This window comes from Terrapene carolina, unplaced genomic scaffold (genome assembly GCF_002925995.2).
Source record: "Terrapene carolina triunguis isolate 2854851 unplaced genomic scaffold, T_m_triunguis-2.0 Scaffold66, whole genome shotgun sequence".
Classification (NCBI taxonomy): Eukaryota; Metazoa; Chordata; order Testudines; family Emydidae; genus Terrapene; species Terrapene triunguis.
The window spans coordinates 33,952,084-33,973,919 of NW_020664417.1; the positions used below are offsets into that span (position 1 = coordinate 33,952,084).

Here is a 21,836-nt window from a genome sequence, read left to right on the forward strand (position 1 = left end):
TGCGGTGTCTGGGAAGAAAGGAAGCGATGGTCTAGTGGTCAGATCCTGGGGATTGGATGTGGCTGTCAGGAGCTCTCAATTTCTAACTTTACTACTGACCTGATGTGTGTTCCTGAGCAAGTCTCTTAAACGCTGTGCCTCATTTTCATGCCTCAGTAATAGGGGGATAACAGTTACTTACCTAACTCACAGAAATCAGAACTAAATGGTTAATAATTGTACAGTGCTTTGAAAATGTAATGTTCTACTATATGTCTATGTGCTGGTTATTGTCAGGTATCATGGTACTTGATGGCATCATGGCAAATTTGCCCAGTAAGAATAAAATTAAAAGTTATGTGCAATTACAGCAAGTAGAAATAAAATCACTCCTTTAGACTTGTCAGTGAAATTAGGCACACAATTTGTAAATGTCAATGAACACAGGTTTCTAAAAATACCAGTTTGTTCTGATCCTTTCAGACAGTTTCTTTTATAAGCTCAGCCAGCTTCTGGAAAGCCTGCAATGAAAAAATAAAAAGAGAAAAAGGTTGAGTTGACATAATACTGATAGCAGTCACTAACACAGTGACCACTGATATCAAACTGTTAATAATCACTATTCTACAGCTTTTCCTTGTACATGTTGTTCAGAACACTATGTCTGCAAGGCATTTCAGCAATATCTCACCAAGTATATGTGTGTGTGTGTGTGTGTGTGTGTATATATATATATATATATATATATACTTGTATGTGTGTATATATATATATATACACACACACCCCAACACAACACCCTTTCCTCACCACTGCACACTGCTTTGAGAATTTGACCTTCAAGGCATAGCTGGATTTGACCAGTTTGCAATGGCTTGATGAGCTGGTACTTTTGCCCCATGGTTGCTGTCTTATGCTTCAGAATTTAAGCATTAAGGCAATTGTCAGTATCAGAAAATATTTTTTCATAGCGTGTCAAGCATCTGCTTAGTGATAATATAGTGACATTGTTCTGCAGTAAACAAAGCACCAACCAGTGAAGAGCGAGAGAGAGGGAGAAATATGCCACTACTCCAGCAGACTGGGTCAGTCTCAAACTGCTGTAGTCGGCGGGGAGAAGTATGATCATATTTGCAATTGTGTCTTGGGTAGCACAATAAATGTGTTAGAAAGCAGAATAAGATTGCCTTCTTGAGAAATACACATGGAAGTACTGAAGTATGTAAAAAAAAGTTGAGGGTTGATTTTGCTTTCTTTACCCTAAAATTGTATTAGCAGCCACTAATCTTGCTCATTCATCTAAAACTGTGAAAACATGGTGCAGATTCTCTCTATGCTGCTTTTCTAAATCATATTTTGTATCTATTACAGCAAGATACCCAGAGAGTGCTTTATAATACACAATGGATAAATAACCCATGGAACTCACAGCCACTAGGCATTAGTGATCACAAACTTAAGAGGCTTTAAAAAAAGGATCGGATATTTCTATGGTTAATAAGAACCATCGTAGTTAGATACCAAAAGACATAGATGGGATATTAACACTCACACATCAGGGCATAAGCCAACCTCTAGATGACTGTAGCTAGGAACAAACTTCCCCTGTGGGCTGACTATTCTGTAATTTTCCACCATAGGGGCTCTTGCATTGTCTTTTGAATCATCTGGAACTGGTCACTGTTGGAGACAGATAGAAGGAAGGATGGGGCAGTGGTTCAGGTGCTAGTCTGGGATTTGGAAGAAGTGGGTTCATTTCCCTGCTGCATCACAGACATCCTGTGTGACCTTGGGCAAGTCGCTTAGTCTCTCTGTGAGTCAGCTCCCCTTCTTTACAATGGGGATAATGCCCACCTGACAGAGGTATTGTGAGGATAAATATGTTATAGATTGTGAAATGCTTTGGCACGACAATAATGGGGGCCATATTAGTACTTAGGATTCTAACTAATCATCAAGCAATGACTTACATACTCGCTCATATACTGGGCTGTTAACCATTCAGTAAATTACTTTGAACTTTAAGGTATCCTTGTTGCCTGCCTTTCTCCCCATCATCTCTCTTCAATTTTGCATGATTCATTCCACCATTCAAAATAAACAGAGTTGATTATGGTGCATAATTTGGAGAGAATTTTAAATGTGATTATGCGGTAAACAACACTGGATATTATAATGTTAGGCAGTGGTTCACAGTGGGCAGGAAAAGGGGGACAAGAATGTCGAACTTGCTACTCATCTGTACATCCACCAGAATGTATTATAAATTTAAAAGCTTAGATGAGACAGACTCAGTATCAGAAAACCAATAACCATCTTAACAGAGGAAAAAGAAAATCAATTTTCTGCAGCAGTTAGGAAGAAGACTGATTTATACTCACCTACAACTGTCTGTGTATGGATCTGTGGTTGATACATGAATGGGAATTTTATGCACACACATCAAGAGGACAACTTACACTTAAATTAGAATCTTGGTCCCAGTGGGTCTAGTAAATAATCAAACTTTTAAAATGAGACTTGAACTAATGACTTTCTATAAAATAAATGCTAGTTTTACTTTGGTAGAAATGCAAGAAAAAGGGTCTTCAAGTCCAATATTAGTCTGCATGCAAACAACAAATTTACATGAATAATAGAATCTGATCATGTAAGTCGCCCCAGTGATGCACAGCACCACCAGTTACACTCACCTGGTCCATCTGGTCTGGAGAAGCAAAAGAATAGGAAGCTCTGACATAGGGAGTAGGAGCTGAGCTATCAATGCTAAACGATTGTCCAGGAACCAAAGACACCTAAGAAAGATGTTACTGACTTTAATGTTTTGAATGCAAGGAAGTTTGAGAGGATGGCATGTAAAATAGGATCATTACACTATCCCATATCAGAAACTGTTTATAGTTATACCAAGTTTATCTCATTTTAGACATAGCTAATAGGCAGAAAAGACCCACAACTAGTATCAAACTGGGGAACTCTTTGCTTCAGTATCTAGTAAAATCTAAGGGCCCTATTCAGCCTGCACTGAATGAATATAGCTCCCCTGGGAGTCTACAGGCCAAATGTAGTGGGATGGTAAACAATGGTGTAAATTACGTGTCAGGTGCGAGTTAGTCAGAAAATGGATGTAAGTGGTGAACTTCAAGCTGTGCTAAACTTGGACTTGTACTAATTGAGTATTCAGCAGGTGTGCAGCAAACTGAATAACATACACATCTAGGATCAAGAAAGCAGGGGGTGGGGGAAAGGGAATAACAGGCAGAGCAAATACAGCAAGGTGTGAGAAAAAGCTGATCAGCCATGAAATTTAGCTATGTCCACAACATTCTCAAAATTCCTGTCGTCAAATTTAGCTTAGGTGTAATTGGCTATAACTCTCATTGACGTCAATGAAGATTATATCCTTTTGTGCCAGAAGTTGAACTTGGCCCCTACAGAATTTGAAATTAGAAATATCACCCATTTTTGACTAGCTTCTGACATGAGATCATTTACAACAGTATAGCACCGTTTACAACACTGGTGAATTTAGTCTGGTGTTTTAAGGAGGTGGCATTTGTGGTCTGTTAGGGGGAGGAAGTGGGGAAAGTAGGGGTCTGCATAAAATGGAGGGCTATGTGACAATATAATAGTAGAGCCGAATGGATGTTGGCCTTTAAAAAGACTTCAGAGTGGTAGCTGTGTTAGTCTGTATCAGCAAAAACAATGAGGAGTCCTTGTGGCACTTTAGAGACTAACAAATTTATTTGGGCATAAGCTTTCGTGGGCTAAAACCCACTTCATCGGATGCATGGAGTGGAACATACAGTAGGGAGGTATAAATACACAGCATATGAAAAGATGGGAGTTGCTGTATATTTATACCTCCCTACTGTATGTTCCATTCCATGCATCTAATGAAGTGGGTTTTAGCCCACGAAAGCTTATGCCCAAATAAATTTGTTAGTCTCTAAAGTGCCACAAGGACTCCTTGTTGTTTTTAAAAAAACTGTAGGTTTCATCCTTGTGATTGTAAAGTGATCCATATTGATCATGAGTAAAACAGTGTACAGTTTTGCATTGGAAGAAAATTAAGACAACAGCTTGATTACAAGAATGATGGGCTCCTGTACAAACTATAAGCTAGTCAAATAACTAGTACAGATAAGAGTAGTTGCAGCTAAGCTTTTTGGACTTCAGAGCACATTTTCACATTTTACAATTTTTTTGCTAGTTTTCTCTCTTTGTAGAATTTCTGCAACCCATTTCAAATTATCTGATGTTTAAAAAGGAAAAAGCATTTATTAGTGTGTTCTGTTTTGTTTTCTAATTGTCAATAGGCTCAAATGATTACCAGTTTCTTGTAACTTGGTCTTTATATACACATACATTTAAAATGAAATCCTGGCTTCTTTGACGTTGAATAGCAAGACTCCCCATTGACTTCAATGGGGACAGGATTTAATCTCTGGTGTTCAGATCACTATGCAAATTATGCAAGTAAAGTACATGGAAATGGCTACAGTGATTCTAGGTGCTGCGTCGCTGTTACTATCATCATGATGGCATATCTAACATACTGTACATCTTATATGTGGAATTTTAATGTAACAATTGTAATATGGCTAAAGATTAAAACCCCAATTCAGCCCTGAGAACAGGGCATTTCGACCCCGGTGCTTGTGCAGAGCTGCACTGAAGTAATTGGGAATCTCATGGGTGTGGGCAGTGCTCGCTGCAGGACTGGGGCCTAAGGCATTTTTCTGTGCATACTTTAGTTTGAAGTGTGACTATTCTTTGTGGCCAGTCTCTGTTCTCACATCATGTAGTGCCGTTTTATTGTATTAGAAACAACTTTCAAAAGGAAAGTAAAATGTTAGTATTATGAACAACAGGTCAAACCCAGCTCCCATTTGTTATAATGTGATCCCATCATTTCAGCTACTAAAATTTTATTCTTTAATGACCTGTTAAGAAAACGTCACCTGAGTCATAACTAATTCAGTAACAAATAGTCAGAATAACAGACATGGTTCCATTCCAAATAAAGTTTACATTATTTTAAAGCTGTTTCCCCATCGTTAGGTCTTTCCCTACCCCTCTCTCCAAAGCATTTTCCATGATCATCTGGTATGAATTGGAAATTCCCTTAATCTTAATCCATAAAAACATTCCAGCAGTAGGGATGTTCCACTCTGCCAAACCTGTAAATAAAATATGGACACTGAATAAAAGTACATCTTGCATCTGTAATGAAAACACCAACATGGGAATATTGCCATTGATATCAATAGGGACAGGATTTCACCCATAGTATTATATAGAGTTTACTCCATCAGCATTTTTGTGGCACTGATTTGCATGAAGACCTTGGCCTTCTTGGCCCTTTACACAAATATCCAAGCAGTTACCTTGCCTTTCCTTGGGGTCAAAGCTATATTTTTCTAATCAGTAAATGCTCCAGATAAGTCAGATACTCAGTTCAGTTTACCTTAACTAAAGTAAGATCTATTGGCAACTTAACAATAATAGAAAACCATAAAATAAAGCAAAGGTTAGTTAAACACAAACACATGACTGATGAATATGTTGCAGAATGTCAGCAGATTGCTGTGTTTTGTAACCATTTAGTGCCAAAGTTATCTGGACTTACAGCACAGTAGCAGTTTGCATAGTCTCTCACACTGAAAGTGCTGTCTCTAGAATTACATGCCGCTCCAGAAGGAATAGTCCTCACAGAGAGTGTGTTTGTATGTAACCTCCCACTTTTTGCAATAGGTCGCCCCAGCTTCATTTGTTGACATTTGCCTGTCAGCAGTATAGTTAATTTAATGGTAGGCTGTAAACTCATTAACAGTGAGGCAAAGAACATTCAGTTCTGATGTTAGCTTATGTTAGGTAAGGTCTTCCTTACCAGCATACATAGAATCATAGAAATGTAGGACTGGAACAGACTTCAATAGGTCAGCTCGTCCAGTCCCCTGCACTGAGGCAGGACTAATTATTATTTGGACCATCCCTGTCAGGTGTTTGTTTAACCTGTTTTAAAAACCCCTCAGTGACAGAGATTCCACAGCCTCCCCAAGTTATTTGTCCTGGTGCTTTTTTCCCCCCTTAGACTTGCTTCCCATGCAATCTTACCTACTAATTCTCTGAGTTGGCTAATGTCTGCCTTTTCTAAAGTCCACTGTGTTTATTCTGCTGTTTTTCCTTCAGACCGGTCCTTAGAATCATGAATGCTGTCATTTCATGATCACTTTCACCCAAGCTGTCGTCCACCTTCAAATTCTCAAACAAGTCCCTCCTTATTTGTCAGAATCAAATCTAGAGCAGCGTCACCACTAGTCACAGGTTTGATACAGGAGTGAGTGGGTGAGATTCTGTGGCCTGCGTTCTGCAGAAGGTCAGACTAGATGATCATAATGGTCCCTTCTGACCTTAAAGTCTATGATTCTATGATACTTGAGATGTGTCCCAGGGAGCTTATTTACCCAAAGGAAAGTGAATGACAATGTCTGTAGACTGGTTTATACAGGTCTAAATCCTGTACTGTAGAGTAAGCCACTGACTAGAAAATCACGCTCTGAAGGGAAGGAATCATACACAATACACCTGACATAACAGAAGATTCAGATACATACAGGAACGTATGGATTTGGTTGTGGGAGCCTAGCCTCATTAGCCGTCTGCATGTGATGCTGGATCCACGGAGTGGTGCAATTATGACAGTACAGTGATCAGTCAAATCCACAGTGCTTTGTATAGCGAGAGAGCAACCGCAACTGTAAGTCATATGTGCACAAGCTCACAGCCTGAAAATCTACATTGCAGTACTTCAGCCCAAGGACACTAGCCTCCAGCAGCACCATGGTTCAGATGCTTCTACAAACATATGGGTCACACATGCCAAATGCCTGGCAGGCAGGATGAAGTAACATAGTGACAACTGGACAAACACAATCTTTTCCCCCTCATGTTCAATGTATATGAGTAGCCACTAAGGCAGACAATGAGGTGCCATAGGCTTCTGGCCATCAGTGTTCTACTGGTGACACTCAGGTCTGTGTCTTATTTTCATTAGGCCTAAATGGAAGTGTGTCCCTATTCATCAAGTGCATGTCAGAGAAGTGGCTCTGGATGATGAAATCGATCTGGTTTACGTATGTTCTACTCTGCCTGGATAAGATGGAAGCGATGCTCTGTTGGCAGGGGCAAAACATTTTGAGGAGGTATTTATTACAATCTTTGAAGCTGTGAGAGATCTAAGCCCTAGTTATTTTACAGATCACCTCTCCCTCTAAATCTTGCCTTTGCATTGGTGAGAACACTTCCACTGTTTGATCTACAGGAGAAGCTCACAGGAGCTGGGAGCAGTGATGTACTCACTGGCAGGCTCCCACCTCTGCAATTTGCACCCACTGGAAATCCAGCTGACCAAACCTGGCAACATTTGGAAAGAATCAGAAAAAGGCATCTTTATTCAGGCTTTCTACTAATTGGAATTTACTTTTACAGTCTCCCTGCTGGTATCCTCCTGTTTCATGGTTTGATAGCTATGAGGGGCACTGAGTTTATGCTCCCATTGGAGAAATGGTTCTTTGCTGGTCTAAACTATGTAAAGTGCACCCAGATACTTCTATGGTGGTGCCTTGTATATACATTTAATAATAATTTTTATGCTAATTTGACTTTGCCAGAATTTAAAATGTAATCTTTTCCATGCTATGTGTTTGTGGAATTAATTGCTGATTATCTTTATTCAAAACAAACAAACAAAAAATAGGCAGTTTCCATATTCACCTCTTTCCACCATTCTTCTTGATTATATGGTCAATGTCTACAACTGACTAGTTTTAGTCAGTTTTAATTTTAGCTCTTCTCAGTTACAGTTTAGCTTCACTTTTTAAAGTCTTGCTGGAGCTCAGGTACTAAACAAACAGGCATGACAACCAAATGATATTGAGATTACTAGACCATAAACATTACCTAACTTTTACCTTATGTAGCCTTTCCGGTTCTTTTCCCAGAATGAAGTCTAGAATATGCTCTGATCTTACAGCATAAGTGGAAGTGTCTAGAGATCCAGGGTAATGGAGCTGCTAGTACCAGGGCATTATGGGGAATGGTTTTCCTATCACATGAATTTTCAGTTTCAAAAAATTTCCCCTTCCACTTCAAGACTAAACTGAGAAAGAGTGAATATAAAAGCCACTATGAAGTATAAGATCTGAAAATTGTTTTACTTCACATAGCAGGTACAGCAAAAACTGTATTCTGCCAAGTGGTTTTTTTTTATTATACGTGGAACTGGTATTGACCCCTATAGTTAATGCTTTTATTCAAGGCTGGCCTTATAGGTGGATGACATGGGCAACCGCTCAGGGTGCCGTGGTAACCGGAGCACCGTGGTCAAGAGGCAAGGAGCAGGGTGGGCCTGGGGTGTGAGGCCAAGGAAAGGAGCTCGGGGCAATGCAGGGAAGAGGCAGCGAGGCCTGGTAGGGGGAGTGGGGAGCCTGGGGATTCAGTGGGGGCCACATGGGATGAATGGGGAGTATGGGGAGGCAGAAGGGGCCAGGGGTGATGGGAGGCCAGGGAGGCAGCGGGGGGTCAGGGGAGCCAAAATACAAGTTTGCCCAGGGTGCCATTTTCCCTGCAGCTGGTCCTGCTTCTGAGGGGCTCCTTTTACTTACATGCTGGCTGCACTGGTCTGGCAGTCCAAAATAGCCAGAACTCTCCCAGCCATATCCCCAATCCCAACATGCCCCTTTTTTCCTAAGGTGCACATGCTGGCATGCTGCTGTGCCACAGGCTGTATGTGTGTCTGTGTGTGCCATTTCACTGGTCCTCAATCACCAGGGAATCCCCTTTCCACTGGGGATATGCCTTGGTTGGGAGATCCAGATGGTTTCTGGCCCACTGATTGCTCCAGAGTGGAGTAAAGGTGCCAGGATTCAGTCCAGAGCTGGGACTATAAACTCTGCCCCAAAAAGGGATTATGTAAAGTCACCTTTGCTGTGGAAATTGTTTGCAGGATCAGAAAGATGGTCCTCAGTCAGTTTAAACCCAGCTATTTTATGTCAAAAAAACTTTCCTTGTCTGTTGTCCCTGGAACCAGTTTGAACCAGTACATGCAAACCTCCACAGGGGTTGGTACCTCTCTGGAGCTATTTACACCTGAGTGATTCATCTTACTCGCCCCTGTGAAGAGGCATGCCCTCACACTGACAAAGAGGAGACTAACGAGCTCCTCTGGGCCTGTTCAACGCCAATGAGGTGCATCTGCAAGGTTTGTTCTGAAGTGGGGGGCGGTTAAAAGGGAAAACTGGCCAGAGGAAGGGGTGGTGAACAGGAAGAAGGCTGCTCCATCTCAGATAGCAAAGACAGTCTCACTGTATCTTTGTGGAGTGGCCACCCCCCTGAACTCGGAGTCTGTACCCAGTTTCTTCTCTATTCCCTGCTGCCCCCCACTCCCACGTTGAGTGAAGCATTCCTCAGAAACTTCATTAAATCAACCTTGCCAAGTTCCTGAGCTTTTCCATAAGAGTGTACATTATGGCCTTTAAGTAGTCCAGCTGATAAATACCGGTAGGAGTTGAAAGGTGAGTCAATGAATAGCAGAACATAGAGGCTAGATAATACCAATCAATGCGTGCCCCTTTACTCTGCTCTATATATTTTTTTTTATAAACCAACTGCTCCCTGTTATCCCCATTGTTGTTTAGTGGGGGGTAACTTATCTGATGTAAACCAGATTCAAACCAATGTAAAGTGTCCACATGCAAAGTTGCTTGGCTTAACTAAATAAGTGCAATATTGCACCTTTAGTTAAAATGGTGAAACTTTGGCATGTTCACAAGCTCTAAGTTAAACATTACCCTGGTCTTAGAGTTTCTGCCCTACCATCTATCAATCTGTGCTGTTCCATATCCTATCTGCATATACATTAACACCAATAAAGAGGTGTTCATGAGTGTGTGTTGCATTCACTGACCTTTTAACCACTTGTCTGCTGCTGCAAGCATTGCATCTCTCTGGGTCCTGTAGAATTCCATTATCCTGGAAGCAAATAAGTAAGTTATTTTAAAGAACAGTGGGGATATGAGTCAGTCATACAACTATTAAATACTACCTCCTATGTAACTCAGCAACAATTTCATTGGAAATTGGTGCTAAGTGCTACTCTGGATCACTCTCCTTATCAATATGGTTTTCTACATGCATTTCAATTTTTTATGTAAGTAAGTAAATAAATAACCTAACAAAGACAACTCAGGAAGGAGGACTTGTAAACCTCTCAACCTCTGACTCTGAACTATCTCAAACATCATGGGTTTGAAAGTTTGACTTGGATATTATTTGTTACCCATTATACTTAAGACAGACCATGAAAACAAGGAGCAGATAGTAAAAACCCAGTGGAAAAATACTGGTGAACAATGGAGCAGTGAGCAGGTAATGTGAAAAATTGAGACATACTGAAAAGTGGATTTTCTAAAATGGAAAAAATAACTATGGCAGATACATTGTACAGTCTGTAGCAGCATAACTTTGGGGTAAGAAACAGCCTTCTGTGTCCAATCTAAGGCCTTATCCAATGTGCACTGAAGACAATGTGTTTTTTTTCCCATTGACTTTAGTGGGCCCTGGAGCAGACCTATATAACATAGGATTATCTTTATCTAGAAAAACTTTTTTTTAAAAGTCTCATGAAAGGTTCAATATATCAGAAAATGGTACAAAGGGTCAGTGGATGGTTGCTTTCAACAAATAAAGCTCAGAATTTCATTCCTTTTGTGGATTCATGACTTGATCATAAAGGGAGATTTAATGTGGTTAGGGGGAGGTTTAATATAGACTTTATTAATAGTAATAATAATACATAGCACTTATGTAGCATTTTTTTTATCCACAGATCTCAGGCAACTTTGCAAGAGTAGGAATAATATCCCCATTTATAGATAAGAAGACTCAGGCACAGAATGTTTAAGTGACTTCCCTGAGCAGCAGTAGAGCTGGGACTAGAACCCAGGTATGAAATAAAAACAATCACAAACTATATTACTATAATACCTGTCTACATGCTCCAGCAAACCCTTTTGCCCCCATTTGTGAAGAAGTTCTGACATTAGGATCTATGTGAGAGAGAGGAAAATATCCAAGTTAATGTCATAACCTAAATGCCATAGAGCCAGTTCTGTAAAGCCCATTGACTTCAGTGAGAGTCCCTGTAAGGATTCCACAGATGTACTGGGCTTATAGCCATTCACTTTTCAAAATTGTCCTCTTTTCCACTACTACTACCTGAATGACATGACAGTGTCAAATTCTGCCCTCAGTGACATGCATTGTACGGGTGGAATGGAGGGTGGACTTTAGTCCATGATGTATAACACCAGTCACATGGTGAGCAGGTCCTGTGTCTAAAGCAGAGGGCTGAAGGTGAGGTGATCTGGGTTCTAATCTCACCTATACCACATGTCTTATGCGACCCTGAGTGACCAGAGCAGGGGCTGCACTAGAGTAATCAGAAACCTGCTAGAACCAGTTAAGGCAGGCAGGCTAATTAGGACACCTGGAGCCAATTAAGAAGAAGCTTCTAGAATCAATTAAGGCAGGCTAATCAGGGCACCTGGGTTTTAAAAAAGGAGCTCACTTCAGTTTGTGGTGGGAGTGTGAGGAGCAGGGAGCAAGAGGCGCAAGGAGTTGAGAGGGTGTGCTGCTGGAGGACTGAGGAGCACAAGCGTTATCAGACACCAGGAGGAAGGTTCTGTAGTGAGAATAAGGAAGGTGTTTGGAGGAGGCCATGGGGAAGTAGCCCAGGGAGTTGTAGCTGTCATGCAGCTGTTACAGGAGGCACTATAGACAGCTGCAGTCCACAGGGCCCTGGGCTGGAACCTGGAGTAGAGGGTGGGCCCGGGTTCCCCCCAAACCTCCCAATTGACCTGGACTGTGGGTTCTCCCAGAGGGGAAGGTCTCTGGGCTGTTCCCCAACCCACATGGTGAATCTCTGAGGCAAGAAAATCTGCCAATAAGTGCAGGACCCACCAAGATAGAGGAAGAACTTTGTCACAATACATATGGGTGCTTTTCTGCTATTTCTTCTGCTGTGCTGTATGCAAAGCAGGATCAAGCACTTAGTTTTTAAAAACAGTCTGGTCAAATAATTGTGTAACTGTGCAATGGCACTTACTTGTGTGAAAGTGCTGGCTGTCGTTGAACTCTGCATATGTAGAATAACTCTGTCAATAAGAGGTTTGGGGCCTGTTAAAAAGCCTAATCTCAACCTAAGAAACAAAAAAACCATTAATACAAAGATGTACAGTCCACTAATGTTTGTTACATGAATTCAGCATTATCCCTTTGTTAGTATGACTGCTAGATCACTAAATTTGTGGTGAGTGAATCTTGACCAAATCCAATTGTTCAGTTCTATTATGCATTGTGTAAAATAGCTCTGCCTTGGTTTGATATATTTATAAAGAGCACAACACAAAATAAAATAAAATACAAAACAAAATAAATTAGCACATACATAGGGATAGAATTTAAGACTCTGTTGATAGGCTGAGGGACAGTGCTTCATGGGAGCACGTGCACAGGTTAAATGATAAAAAGCGGCTGATTGAGAGCAGAGGATTCCTAAAACAACAGACTTATTTGCAGAGTTAAAGCAATGAAAGGGTACTCGTTGCTGGACATTCAAAACTCAGCCAAGAAAGGACAGCCCCTAATATCCCAAGGAATTTAGAGAGGGGGGAAAAAATGTCAAAAGCAGCTTTGATGTTTAGGACAAATGGAGAAGACACTGCACCCTAAAGAGTGCTTCACAGGGTTTGTAAAGAAAAGGAAAAAAAAAAAAAGGTGCGTGTGGGGCAGTAGGGACCACACGGCAATTCTTTGTACGTAAGGGCACTCTAATGAGCTGCTCGTCCTTAACTGAGCTTTATGGCATAGCCAAAGTTTGCTTTACAGCATGTGACATTCTAGCTTCAAAATATTTTTGCAGCCATAAAAGTAAAAGATGTGAGACTCTTTTTAATCAGAGCTGTATAGAGGGAATGATAATGTTTTGGTAGAATGGCGCATATCACACAGCATTTTGAAATTGGACTTACCCAGCAGAGATAATTTTAGAAAAAGTGTCACATCTGATCACTCGACCATCAACATCCATTGACAGAAATGATGGTGCCTTAGTCTTTAAATATAAAAAAGTAGCTTATTATGGCCCTTATTTTATTGTGATACTAGAGTGTGTGTGTGTGTGTATATATATATATACATATACACACACGTATAATATAGTATTGTGATACTAGAATATGACTCACTCTTGTCAACAAGAAAACAAAATACTCTGGACTATATTGTGACTGGCTTTGTGGCAATGAGCACAGCAAGCAACTTCTTTCTCCTTGTGTCCATCCCTGTGCAGGGGCCAGTACAAGTGATAAGAGGGGCACTGTATTAAGCTAGTGCAAGTAGTGGCATAAAGTCTCCACAAAGGGCTAGGGAGCAGCAGGATAAGAGCAGGGCCTGGGATGAATCTGTGTTAACCATTCTCCTCCACACTACTTTAGCCAACAGTTGTGGCTGGGTCCAGTGGTGGGTGGAGTGGTGCATTTTGTACCTTGTTAAAGTGTGGGTGTGCTCCCACTGTAGGGTGTGCTCCTCTGGAATGAGTGCTATGGACTGAACCTCTCTTAACCATAGACTTGGTATGGCACCATGAGCTAGCATTGTATCCATCTGTATGTACACACACGTTTACACCCATTCTATATGGGTGCAAACACCCATGTACACACTGAAGCAGTTCTTACGCCTACATGTGAGCAAGGTTGGATTTTTGCACCCACGTAAGGACAAGTTGGTTTCAAGGATGCACATTCTATCATTAGCAAGCACTTGGGTATTAGACTATTTCAAATGTGTATGCATGCATTTGCCCCAACTTTCCCATCGTACTAAAGAAAGTTTAAGGTAAGTCATATTTTGGGCCTCTAACCTTTGACAGTGTACATTTTAATAAATGTCTTTAACTACTGAACAACTGATCTGCAACTGTTTCTGTGTAGGAAAACATTACAGTAGTCCAGTTCAAACCTGAGATTCTCTGTCTGCCAAAACATATGTAAAATGCAAGATGTTTGATTGTTGGGTACAGTGGTCACCTAAACATTTTTATTTAAACTTGGACAGCTGAAAATGTATTTCTCCTTGTCAAAGTGACAGCATGTGTGACAGGAATACAAATAAGCACAAGTGAATATTTACCTTTTCAAACTGAAGAAAATAATATGGATCATCTTCTATTATAAGGAAATCATAACATCTTGCAAGCTAAAGAGAGGTCAAATTAAAAAAAGAGGAACAGGTCTTGAAACTGTCAATTATTTGCTGCAATTATTATGTGATATTTTACTATACAGAAGAAGACAGTAGTGTGATCATTGACAACAGGGTAAACAACTGAGTGGCTCGCTGGGGCTATCATTATCCATGCCACCAGGTATAGGCCATGAAAATGATCACGTAGGATGACAAGGAACAGAAATAGACATATTTGCAGCTGGGGTCTTTTATATTTTCAGTAGGTCCAGAATCAACATATCATGGGGAAAATATTCTAGTTCTGTATTATAAATTGGTTAATAGCAAACAAAACGTTCTCTCTTTATGAAAACTCTGATGTCAGGTTCCTACTGAATACCTGGTATATCTTCTTCTTGCAGTCAGCAGTTAATGAGGTTCCAGATGGATTACTACCATTTGGAACGGTGTAGAGGAACTTGGGGAGATTGTTGTTCAGCTTTTTTGCGTCTTCTGGTCTCCACCTGGAAAGAATTTCTTTCAGAGCTTTTGGAATAATACCGTGCTTGTCAGTAGGGACTTTGATAATGTTACAGCCCAGCGGTTTCAGCTGTTAATAGAAAGAAGACAGACATGACACACAATCTGGTAGCCCAATCAGCAGTTCAGAAATAGTCAGTGAAGCCATAGAACTTCTGTGCATGCTTCATCAAAATAATTAAAAATTCTTTACCTTAAATTTGATCTGAAATGAGAAATTGGGGAACTAGATTAACTGACTTCAAACAATCTTAAATGCACATTACAAAACCACTGATGTGGTTACTCATAAGAAATGTGGAAATCTCAAGTTTATGTCCGAAAATCTTTCTCACAACATAGTCCATATTTTATATATAGTCCCAATTAATGGTCCCACACTCAGCTATATATTTATTTGATTGCTTAATAGAACCAACACTTTCCCCATAAAAAAGATATTACACAGCTATTCCATGCAACAAGCTAACTGAATGCAACAATTAAGGTAGGGAATTGACATGCATAAGTCTGAAAAATTCCAAAAGTGAGGTTCCTACTATAACTTATTTGCATTACTTGTGTATATGCAAACATGCACATATAGATAATATGACAACGCACACACGAAATTCAAGTAAGTTACAGTAGGAACCTGATTTTTGCATTTGGTTAGTTTTTTTGCATGGGATATCTTACTTGGATAACAAGTTGCTGGTTCTGCTGGGCTGTCAAATAAATGTATATCTGATGTAGGAGCATTAGCTGTGTAGCTGTTTCTGCAGCTCTCTAGCAGGGCCGGCTCCAGGGTTTTTGCCGCCCCAAGCGGTGCCAAAACAAAACAAAACAAAAAAGCCACGATCGCGATCTGCGGCAGCAATTCGGTGGGAGGTCCTTCACTCCGAGCGGGAGTGAGGGACCGTCCGCCGAATAGCTGGACATGCCGCCCCCCTCCAGAGTGGCCGCCCCAAGCACCTGCTTGGCAAGCTGGTGCCTGGAGCTGGCCCTGCTCTCTACAAGGATCCCTGAACTCCTCAATACACTCGTCACAGTGTTTTGTTATGCTTCCTCAAGGCACTAGGATCCCTAGCTATCATATAATGAAGAGTACCTTGCAGTGCGGTGGTCATTCTTCGCCTCAGTGCAGCCTGACGTATCCCTACAGTTCATGGAAAACTCAAGGCTCAGATAGTCATATAAAAGAACATCCAAGATTGCAAAGTCATTTTCCAAAGGCCAAGCTTCATTTGTGCATGCATCATGCTTTTGCAGGTGCACATAAGTATGTGTCCACACTTGGTAGCTGGAAACACCTGTGTCCACACTTTCAGTCAGGGTAGATAAAATGATTTTTGGGGAAAACTTTGTTATTTAAATTGGAAATGTTTGATGTTGCTGTTTTTAAATGGTTTTTCTGTTTTAAAATAAACATGTTTAAAATGAAATCTGAATTTAATACAAAATATGTTGAGGCTTGAACTTGTTATAATTTAGCTGTAAATAGGAAACATGTTTTGAGAAGAGCAGTTTATTTACCCAGAATGTAAAGGTGGTTTTGTATAATAAACCTAAATGTTATATGCTGTTTTGTGTGTGTTAATTAAATCCCAGTTACCACCCTAATGCAGCTTGACATAAATCATGAGCAGAAGTTAATTATCTGGTAAATAAGCAAATAAGTCACTGTTTTCTAATATATTTAAAATGTAGAGTAAAGAATCTGAAAACTTACAATGTACTATGTAGCAAAAATATGTACCAAATCTAGCTGTAAATTAACATGTTTTAATGGTTATATCAACCCCTGAGAATTAACCTTTCTTTAGAAAATAACTGAAGTTCAAATGGAAAAGTTGATTAAAATCAGTTATTTAAATTGAGGCTTTCCATTGGGTGATTTTTTAATCAATCCACCCTGCTTTCAAGAGTCAAAAACCTGTTTATACATGTTAAACTTACACCTTCAAAATCCATTGGCCTTGAAAGTCAAGTGAATGCATATGTTACATGTGCCTAATTTTGTATGTGCACAGGTGGAGGCCTGAAAGAGATCCTATTCAAAATGTACCCATGACTATTGAAATACAGATCTGTCTCTGCTGCAATATATAACTTGCCAGATATCCATAGATGTGGCCCACATGTGATGCATACTTAAATCAGTGAGAGAAATCACATATTGCAAACTTTCCCTCTTCATCTTGACTTTAGGACGAGCTTTGCAGACCTAACCAATACTCACCGCTGACAGAGTCCCTGAGTAGCTGGGGTCTTCTAAAAGGACATTATCTCCAGGATTGACAAGCATATCAAACACCTGCCCAATAAGAATAATTTATTTTACAACAGTCTGACCTTTCCTCCTGAATATTATACACATTGCTATATACTCTGGTTGGATTATCTGTATTGATTACATCAGTGGCTCTCAACCTTTCCAGACTACTGTACACCATTCAGGAGTCTGATTTGTCCAGCATACCCCCAAGTTTCACCTCACTTAAAAATGACTTTCTTTCAAAATCAGACATAAAAATACAAAAATGTCACAGCACACTATCACTAAAAAATTGCTTACTCTCTCATTTTTACCGTATAATTATAAAATAAGACAATTGGAATATAAATAGAAACCAAGAAAAAGAAACCAAGGCCTGCTTATCTTACCCATGCATATAGCCTTCACTCACACAAGTTATCCTACGATTTTAATCAGGCTACTGCTGTGAATAAGGCAAGTACAAACAGAATCAGAGTGTGAAATCCTGGCCCCATGGAAGCCAATGGAAATTTTGCAATTGACTTCAATAGGGACAGGATTTCACCCATGCTGGATAATTTTTCCCTTGTATAAAAGATGTATAATAAACTAGCACTTTTTTCAATTCAAAATTAGTTGCTTAAGTGAAAACATGTTTAAAGCTTTTGTGCCATTGAACAAAAAATCTAACAAATTAAACACACTTCTTCATACAAGTAGCAGATCTGTGTTTATTAATATTTCAGTGTTAGGGGAAGGTTATATTACTTGAAATGGAGTGAAGGGAATCAACGAAGGGTTATGTTCCCTGTGAACTAAACTTTGTAGATATAATTAATAAACTATATAGTTTATGTAGCATTGCCATGCCAGTACTGATTCTCTTTTCAGTCTTACTTTAGACAAGCCTTCCTGGCTGCCAGGGGTGACACATATCTCCATTTGGCCCTGATCAGGACTGTACTTGGCAGTGGGAGGATTGTGGAGACTCATCTGTAAATCCTTTAGCCAGGACAAGAACTCTGGAATTCTGAAACACAAGTTTCATTCCTTTATTCTTCATTTGTATCCATAACACTTTATAAAGTACAGAGACATTTACTCGGTAGCGTCCCTTTGCAGCCCTGATGCAGCATGATTTCTGAACAACCTGTGTGTAGCTGTTGTTAAATATAAAGGATTATGGATCGAATCCTGAAGTGCTTACTTTAGAGACGGATCCTGCATATCCTTACTATCATGATTAGTTTTACTCTTATAAGTAGTTCCATCACTGACTTAAATGAGACTGTGCATTAGCTAGAGATTGCAGGATCAGTTTTCACTAAGGAAAACGCTCATGGATTTAAATGAACCTGTTGTTGTTTCATCTGACAGAGGAGTGTTCAGAAATGAAAACCAAAGTAGGTCATGCTTGGAATGAAACATTTTCCTATTGAAAGAGGGGGTTGTTGAAATTTTCCACAGGAAAAGAAAACTTTCTTAAGAATTATCTGTCAGCAAAATTGAAATGAAGTATTTTGTCTCAGGTCAGGTGAACATTAATTTCTGTGTCCGCCTATGTCACCATGGTACCTGATGGGAGCTGTATTTTCAGGCCCCTTATGCCCCTATTCTCCCTAATAGGACAGGCTTCCTTGCCAGAGTCCATCTTTCAGGATTCATCACAATCTCGCCCTGTGGCTGAATCCAAACAGGAAAAAATTCTGAATGTTTCATTCTGTGAAAAGGTTAAATATTTTGAATTTTTTGCCCAATTTGTAATTAAAAGATTGAAATATCAGAATTCTCGATGGAGCAGAAATTCTATATTTTGATTGGCTCAGTCCTTACAATAAAAAAACAGGTTGATGGACACAATGAAACAATTCAGTTTTCCTTATTGAATAATGGATTATTGAAAAGTTATTTGAACAATGAACCAGTTTACATTGAGTTTAAGTGATTGTATTTTAATCTTCAATCTCTCCAAGTAAATGGGTATTGTATTAAAAAGATCAGCTCTTTTTATTAATCTTGGACTTGATACTAAATTGATTAAGAAATGTCACGTCGCTTTTGAAAACTACCCTTCTGTGGAGGAATGCTGGAGGGCTCTCTTCATCAATGCCTCCCCAATTTCAATAGTGGTTCCATCTTCAAGAGTGAAACTTGCTGTTTTAAATGGGAAATAGTTAGGATTTGGCATGCCTCCAGACATCATGATTACTGAGGGTTTCTTCTGTGCCAAACTACCTGTAGTGAACATAAGGAAGAAATCATCTATTGGAGATTGCACACTGCAAGGAATAGAGAATGCACTCTTACAGGGTGTTCAACTCTATTTAGTACATTATAGTCAAATGTTAAAGTAAATATGTGGTGTTCTTGATTCACAGTGTCATACATTGTTTTCCTGTGAGAACAATACTTCTCATTTGTTCTCTCTTGCTCAATATTTATCTTCTAAAGGTTTTTGCTTGCTGCCAGTAAATAAAAATGTCATGTTTTTGTGAAGAGTTGTAGAAATGCCAATATCATCATAGTTTTTTACAAATTGTCAGCTATGACTTGGACATACATGAAATATTAGCTATAAAATATTAGAGATGGACTGAGTTGCTAAATTTGGATCTAGGTTTGAACTTCTCTGAAATCTGGAAGCATCTCCTGTCTGGGGTTTGGTTTAGTCCCTTCTCTACTAATTTCTAGATAGATGATCTTACTCTTTTAAAGTTACAAAGAACAACTCTGTGTAAAGGCTGACTTGGGGATGGAACATTTTCATTTACTAACTGCTGTCAGGAGCTACTGTTTGTCCAGGTAGTTTAGCACAAACTTTTTGAAATAAACTGTAGGCATCTCTTTGGATTACATGCTTCATGATGCTCTCCAGGTTTCAAGCATGGAAAATGAAGGATCTAATACACCACCACAATTTTGTTAAGTAAGTATCACTTTAGTAATGAGAATTTCTATGTGTATACTGTAAAAGAAGAATTTAACTTTATTACATTTCAGTACTTTTCCAGTAAAAAAGAAATAGCTTCCTATTAGTTCAGTTTATTTGGTGCTCCAAATTCTGCTAAATTTAAAGAGTTCTTCACCCACAAAAACCCAATTCCAGAGGTAACTGCGGATGTCTCTTACTATTAATATATAGTCCTAGAACTGTAGAATGAATGAATGTTTCAGTTTCTCTGCTTTGAGTCACACTGACTTCCATTGGGTGGAATGAGAACTGATTTAAAGGTTGAGATGAAAATTTCACTTGCCTGATAATAGCACTCTACAAAGACTTTAAAAATACCCCAAGTAGCATCCTAGTCACTACCCTCAAATCTTTTGGATATAACTTCCAATGTTCAGCTGAGTTATCCTTGTTGATCACAGAAAAGAAGCCAATAATACATGGAAGACATCAGTTAGGTTAGGGGAAATATTTTGTACTCACCTGTAACTTTTATAAGATTTTCCTCTCTTGCTGCACTTACTACTGATAGAAATTGGGAGTAGTCCATGCTGGTGATACAAAAAGCAACCTAGTTCTCTGGGTCTATCAGGCAATTGGTATAGAAAAGGAAACAAAGGGAAAGCATTTTACTCTTCAGTACATGTCTGATTTGTTTTCTAAATGCAATGAATAATCATCAGGGGCGGCTCTAGGCACCAGCAAAGCAAGCACGTGCTTGGGGCAGCCCATTTGCAGGGGCGGCAGGGATCCAGCATGGGAGCTGAGAACCAACAGGGGGCCCTGGGAGCTGTAGTTCCTTGGTTAGCTCCCTGCCTATAGAGCCAGCCCTAGAGCAGGGAAAGAACTACATTTCCCAGCATTCCCTTGGCCACTACCAACAGGAAAGAGGGGGAGGGAGTGAGGTAGCTGAGACCTCATGCTGCAGCCTGCTATGAATGGAGAGCTGCACTCTGAAGGGTAGGGATACCATATTTTAACATTCAAAAAATAGGACACTCCACAGGGAGGGAGGGTAGCCTCACCCTGCCACCATGCACCCCCTCCGACTGCCCCCCCACAGAAACCCCAACCCATCCAACCCCCCTGCACCCTGTCCCCTGATCACCCCCTCCCGGGACCCCTGCCCCTAACTGCCCCCCAGGATCCCATCCCCATCTAAGCCTCCCTTCTCCTTGTCCCCAACTGCCCCCTCCTGAGACCGCCCCAACTTCCCCCCTAGGACCCCACACCTACCTGTCCCCTGACAAATCCCAGGGACTCCCATGCCTATCCAACCACTGCCTGTCCCCTGACTGCCCCCCCAACCCCTGACCCATCTAACCCCCCCTTCTCCCTGCCCCTGACTGCCCCCCTGAACCTCCACCCCATCCAACCCCCCAGCCCCCTTACCGTGGCACTCAGACCAGCATGTCTGGCTCCACGCAGTGCCAGACACACTGCTGCATACCTGCTGCCGTGCTCCCCCGCGGAGCCACAGCCCCCTTCTCCCCCCCCACCCCCAGCACCTGCCTTCCAGATTTGAACACCTCAAAATTCAGGAGTGCTCAAGCTCAGTTTGGACAGCTGTTACTTCATTTCTCCCAAATCAAATATACTGATCCACTGTAGCTTGCTGTAGAAAAAGTAGGATAAAATTGAGCAAGAAATGCTTCCCAGTGGTTACTAGGAGTGGAATTGCTATTTTCAACAGCCATTGCCTTTTTGTTTTTCCTTTTGTTTAAAAGGAAGACAGTGATATTGCATTGGCAAATTCCCCATAGAAAGAAAGAGTGGAAGAAAAGAATAATAAAGGCACCTCAACTTTTCCTCATTTATGTAGGACAGTCTTATAAT

The 21,836-nt window shown here is 40.3% G+C and overlaps 1 protein-coding gene across 2 annotated transcripts; it reads right to left on the reverse strand.

Moving 5' to 3' along the window:
- Positions 1 to 423: 423 nt before the first annotated feature.
- LOC112102729 (kynurenine/alpha-aminoadipate aminotransferase, mitochondrial-like) lies at positions 424 to 20,550 on the reverse strand. 2 transcript variants are annotated; one of them, XM_024194156.1, is made up of 13 exons: positions 20,484 to 20,550; positions 19,120 to 19,285; positions 17,948 to 18,080; positions 17,033 to 17,107; positions 14,672 to 14,881; positions 14,236 to 14,301; positions 13,074 to 13,156; positions 12,149 to 12,242; positions 11,029 to 11,090; positions 9,950 to 10,014; positions 5,056 to 5,162; positions 2,673 to 2,774; positions 424 to 500 (listed from the first exon to the last, which is right to left on the reverse strand). In XM_024194156.1, exons 1-13 carry the CDS (start codon positions 20,548 to 20,550, stop codon positions 459 to 461), a joined length of 1,272 nt encoding a protein of 423 aa, XP_024049924.1. In that variant the 3' UTR covers positions 424 to 458. The 2 variants fall into 2 exon arrangements, with proteins under 2 accessions (XP_024049924.1, XP_024049917.1); XM_024194149.1 differs by having other exon boundaries at positions 19,120 to 19,281; positions 20,480 to 20,550.
- Between the last annotated feature and the right edge of the window lie 1,286 nt (positions 20,551 to 21,836).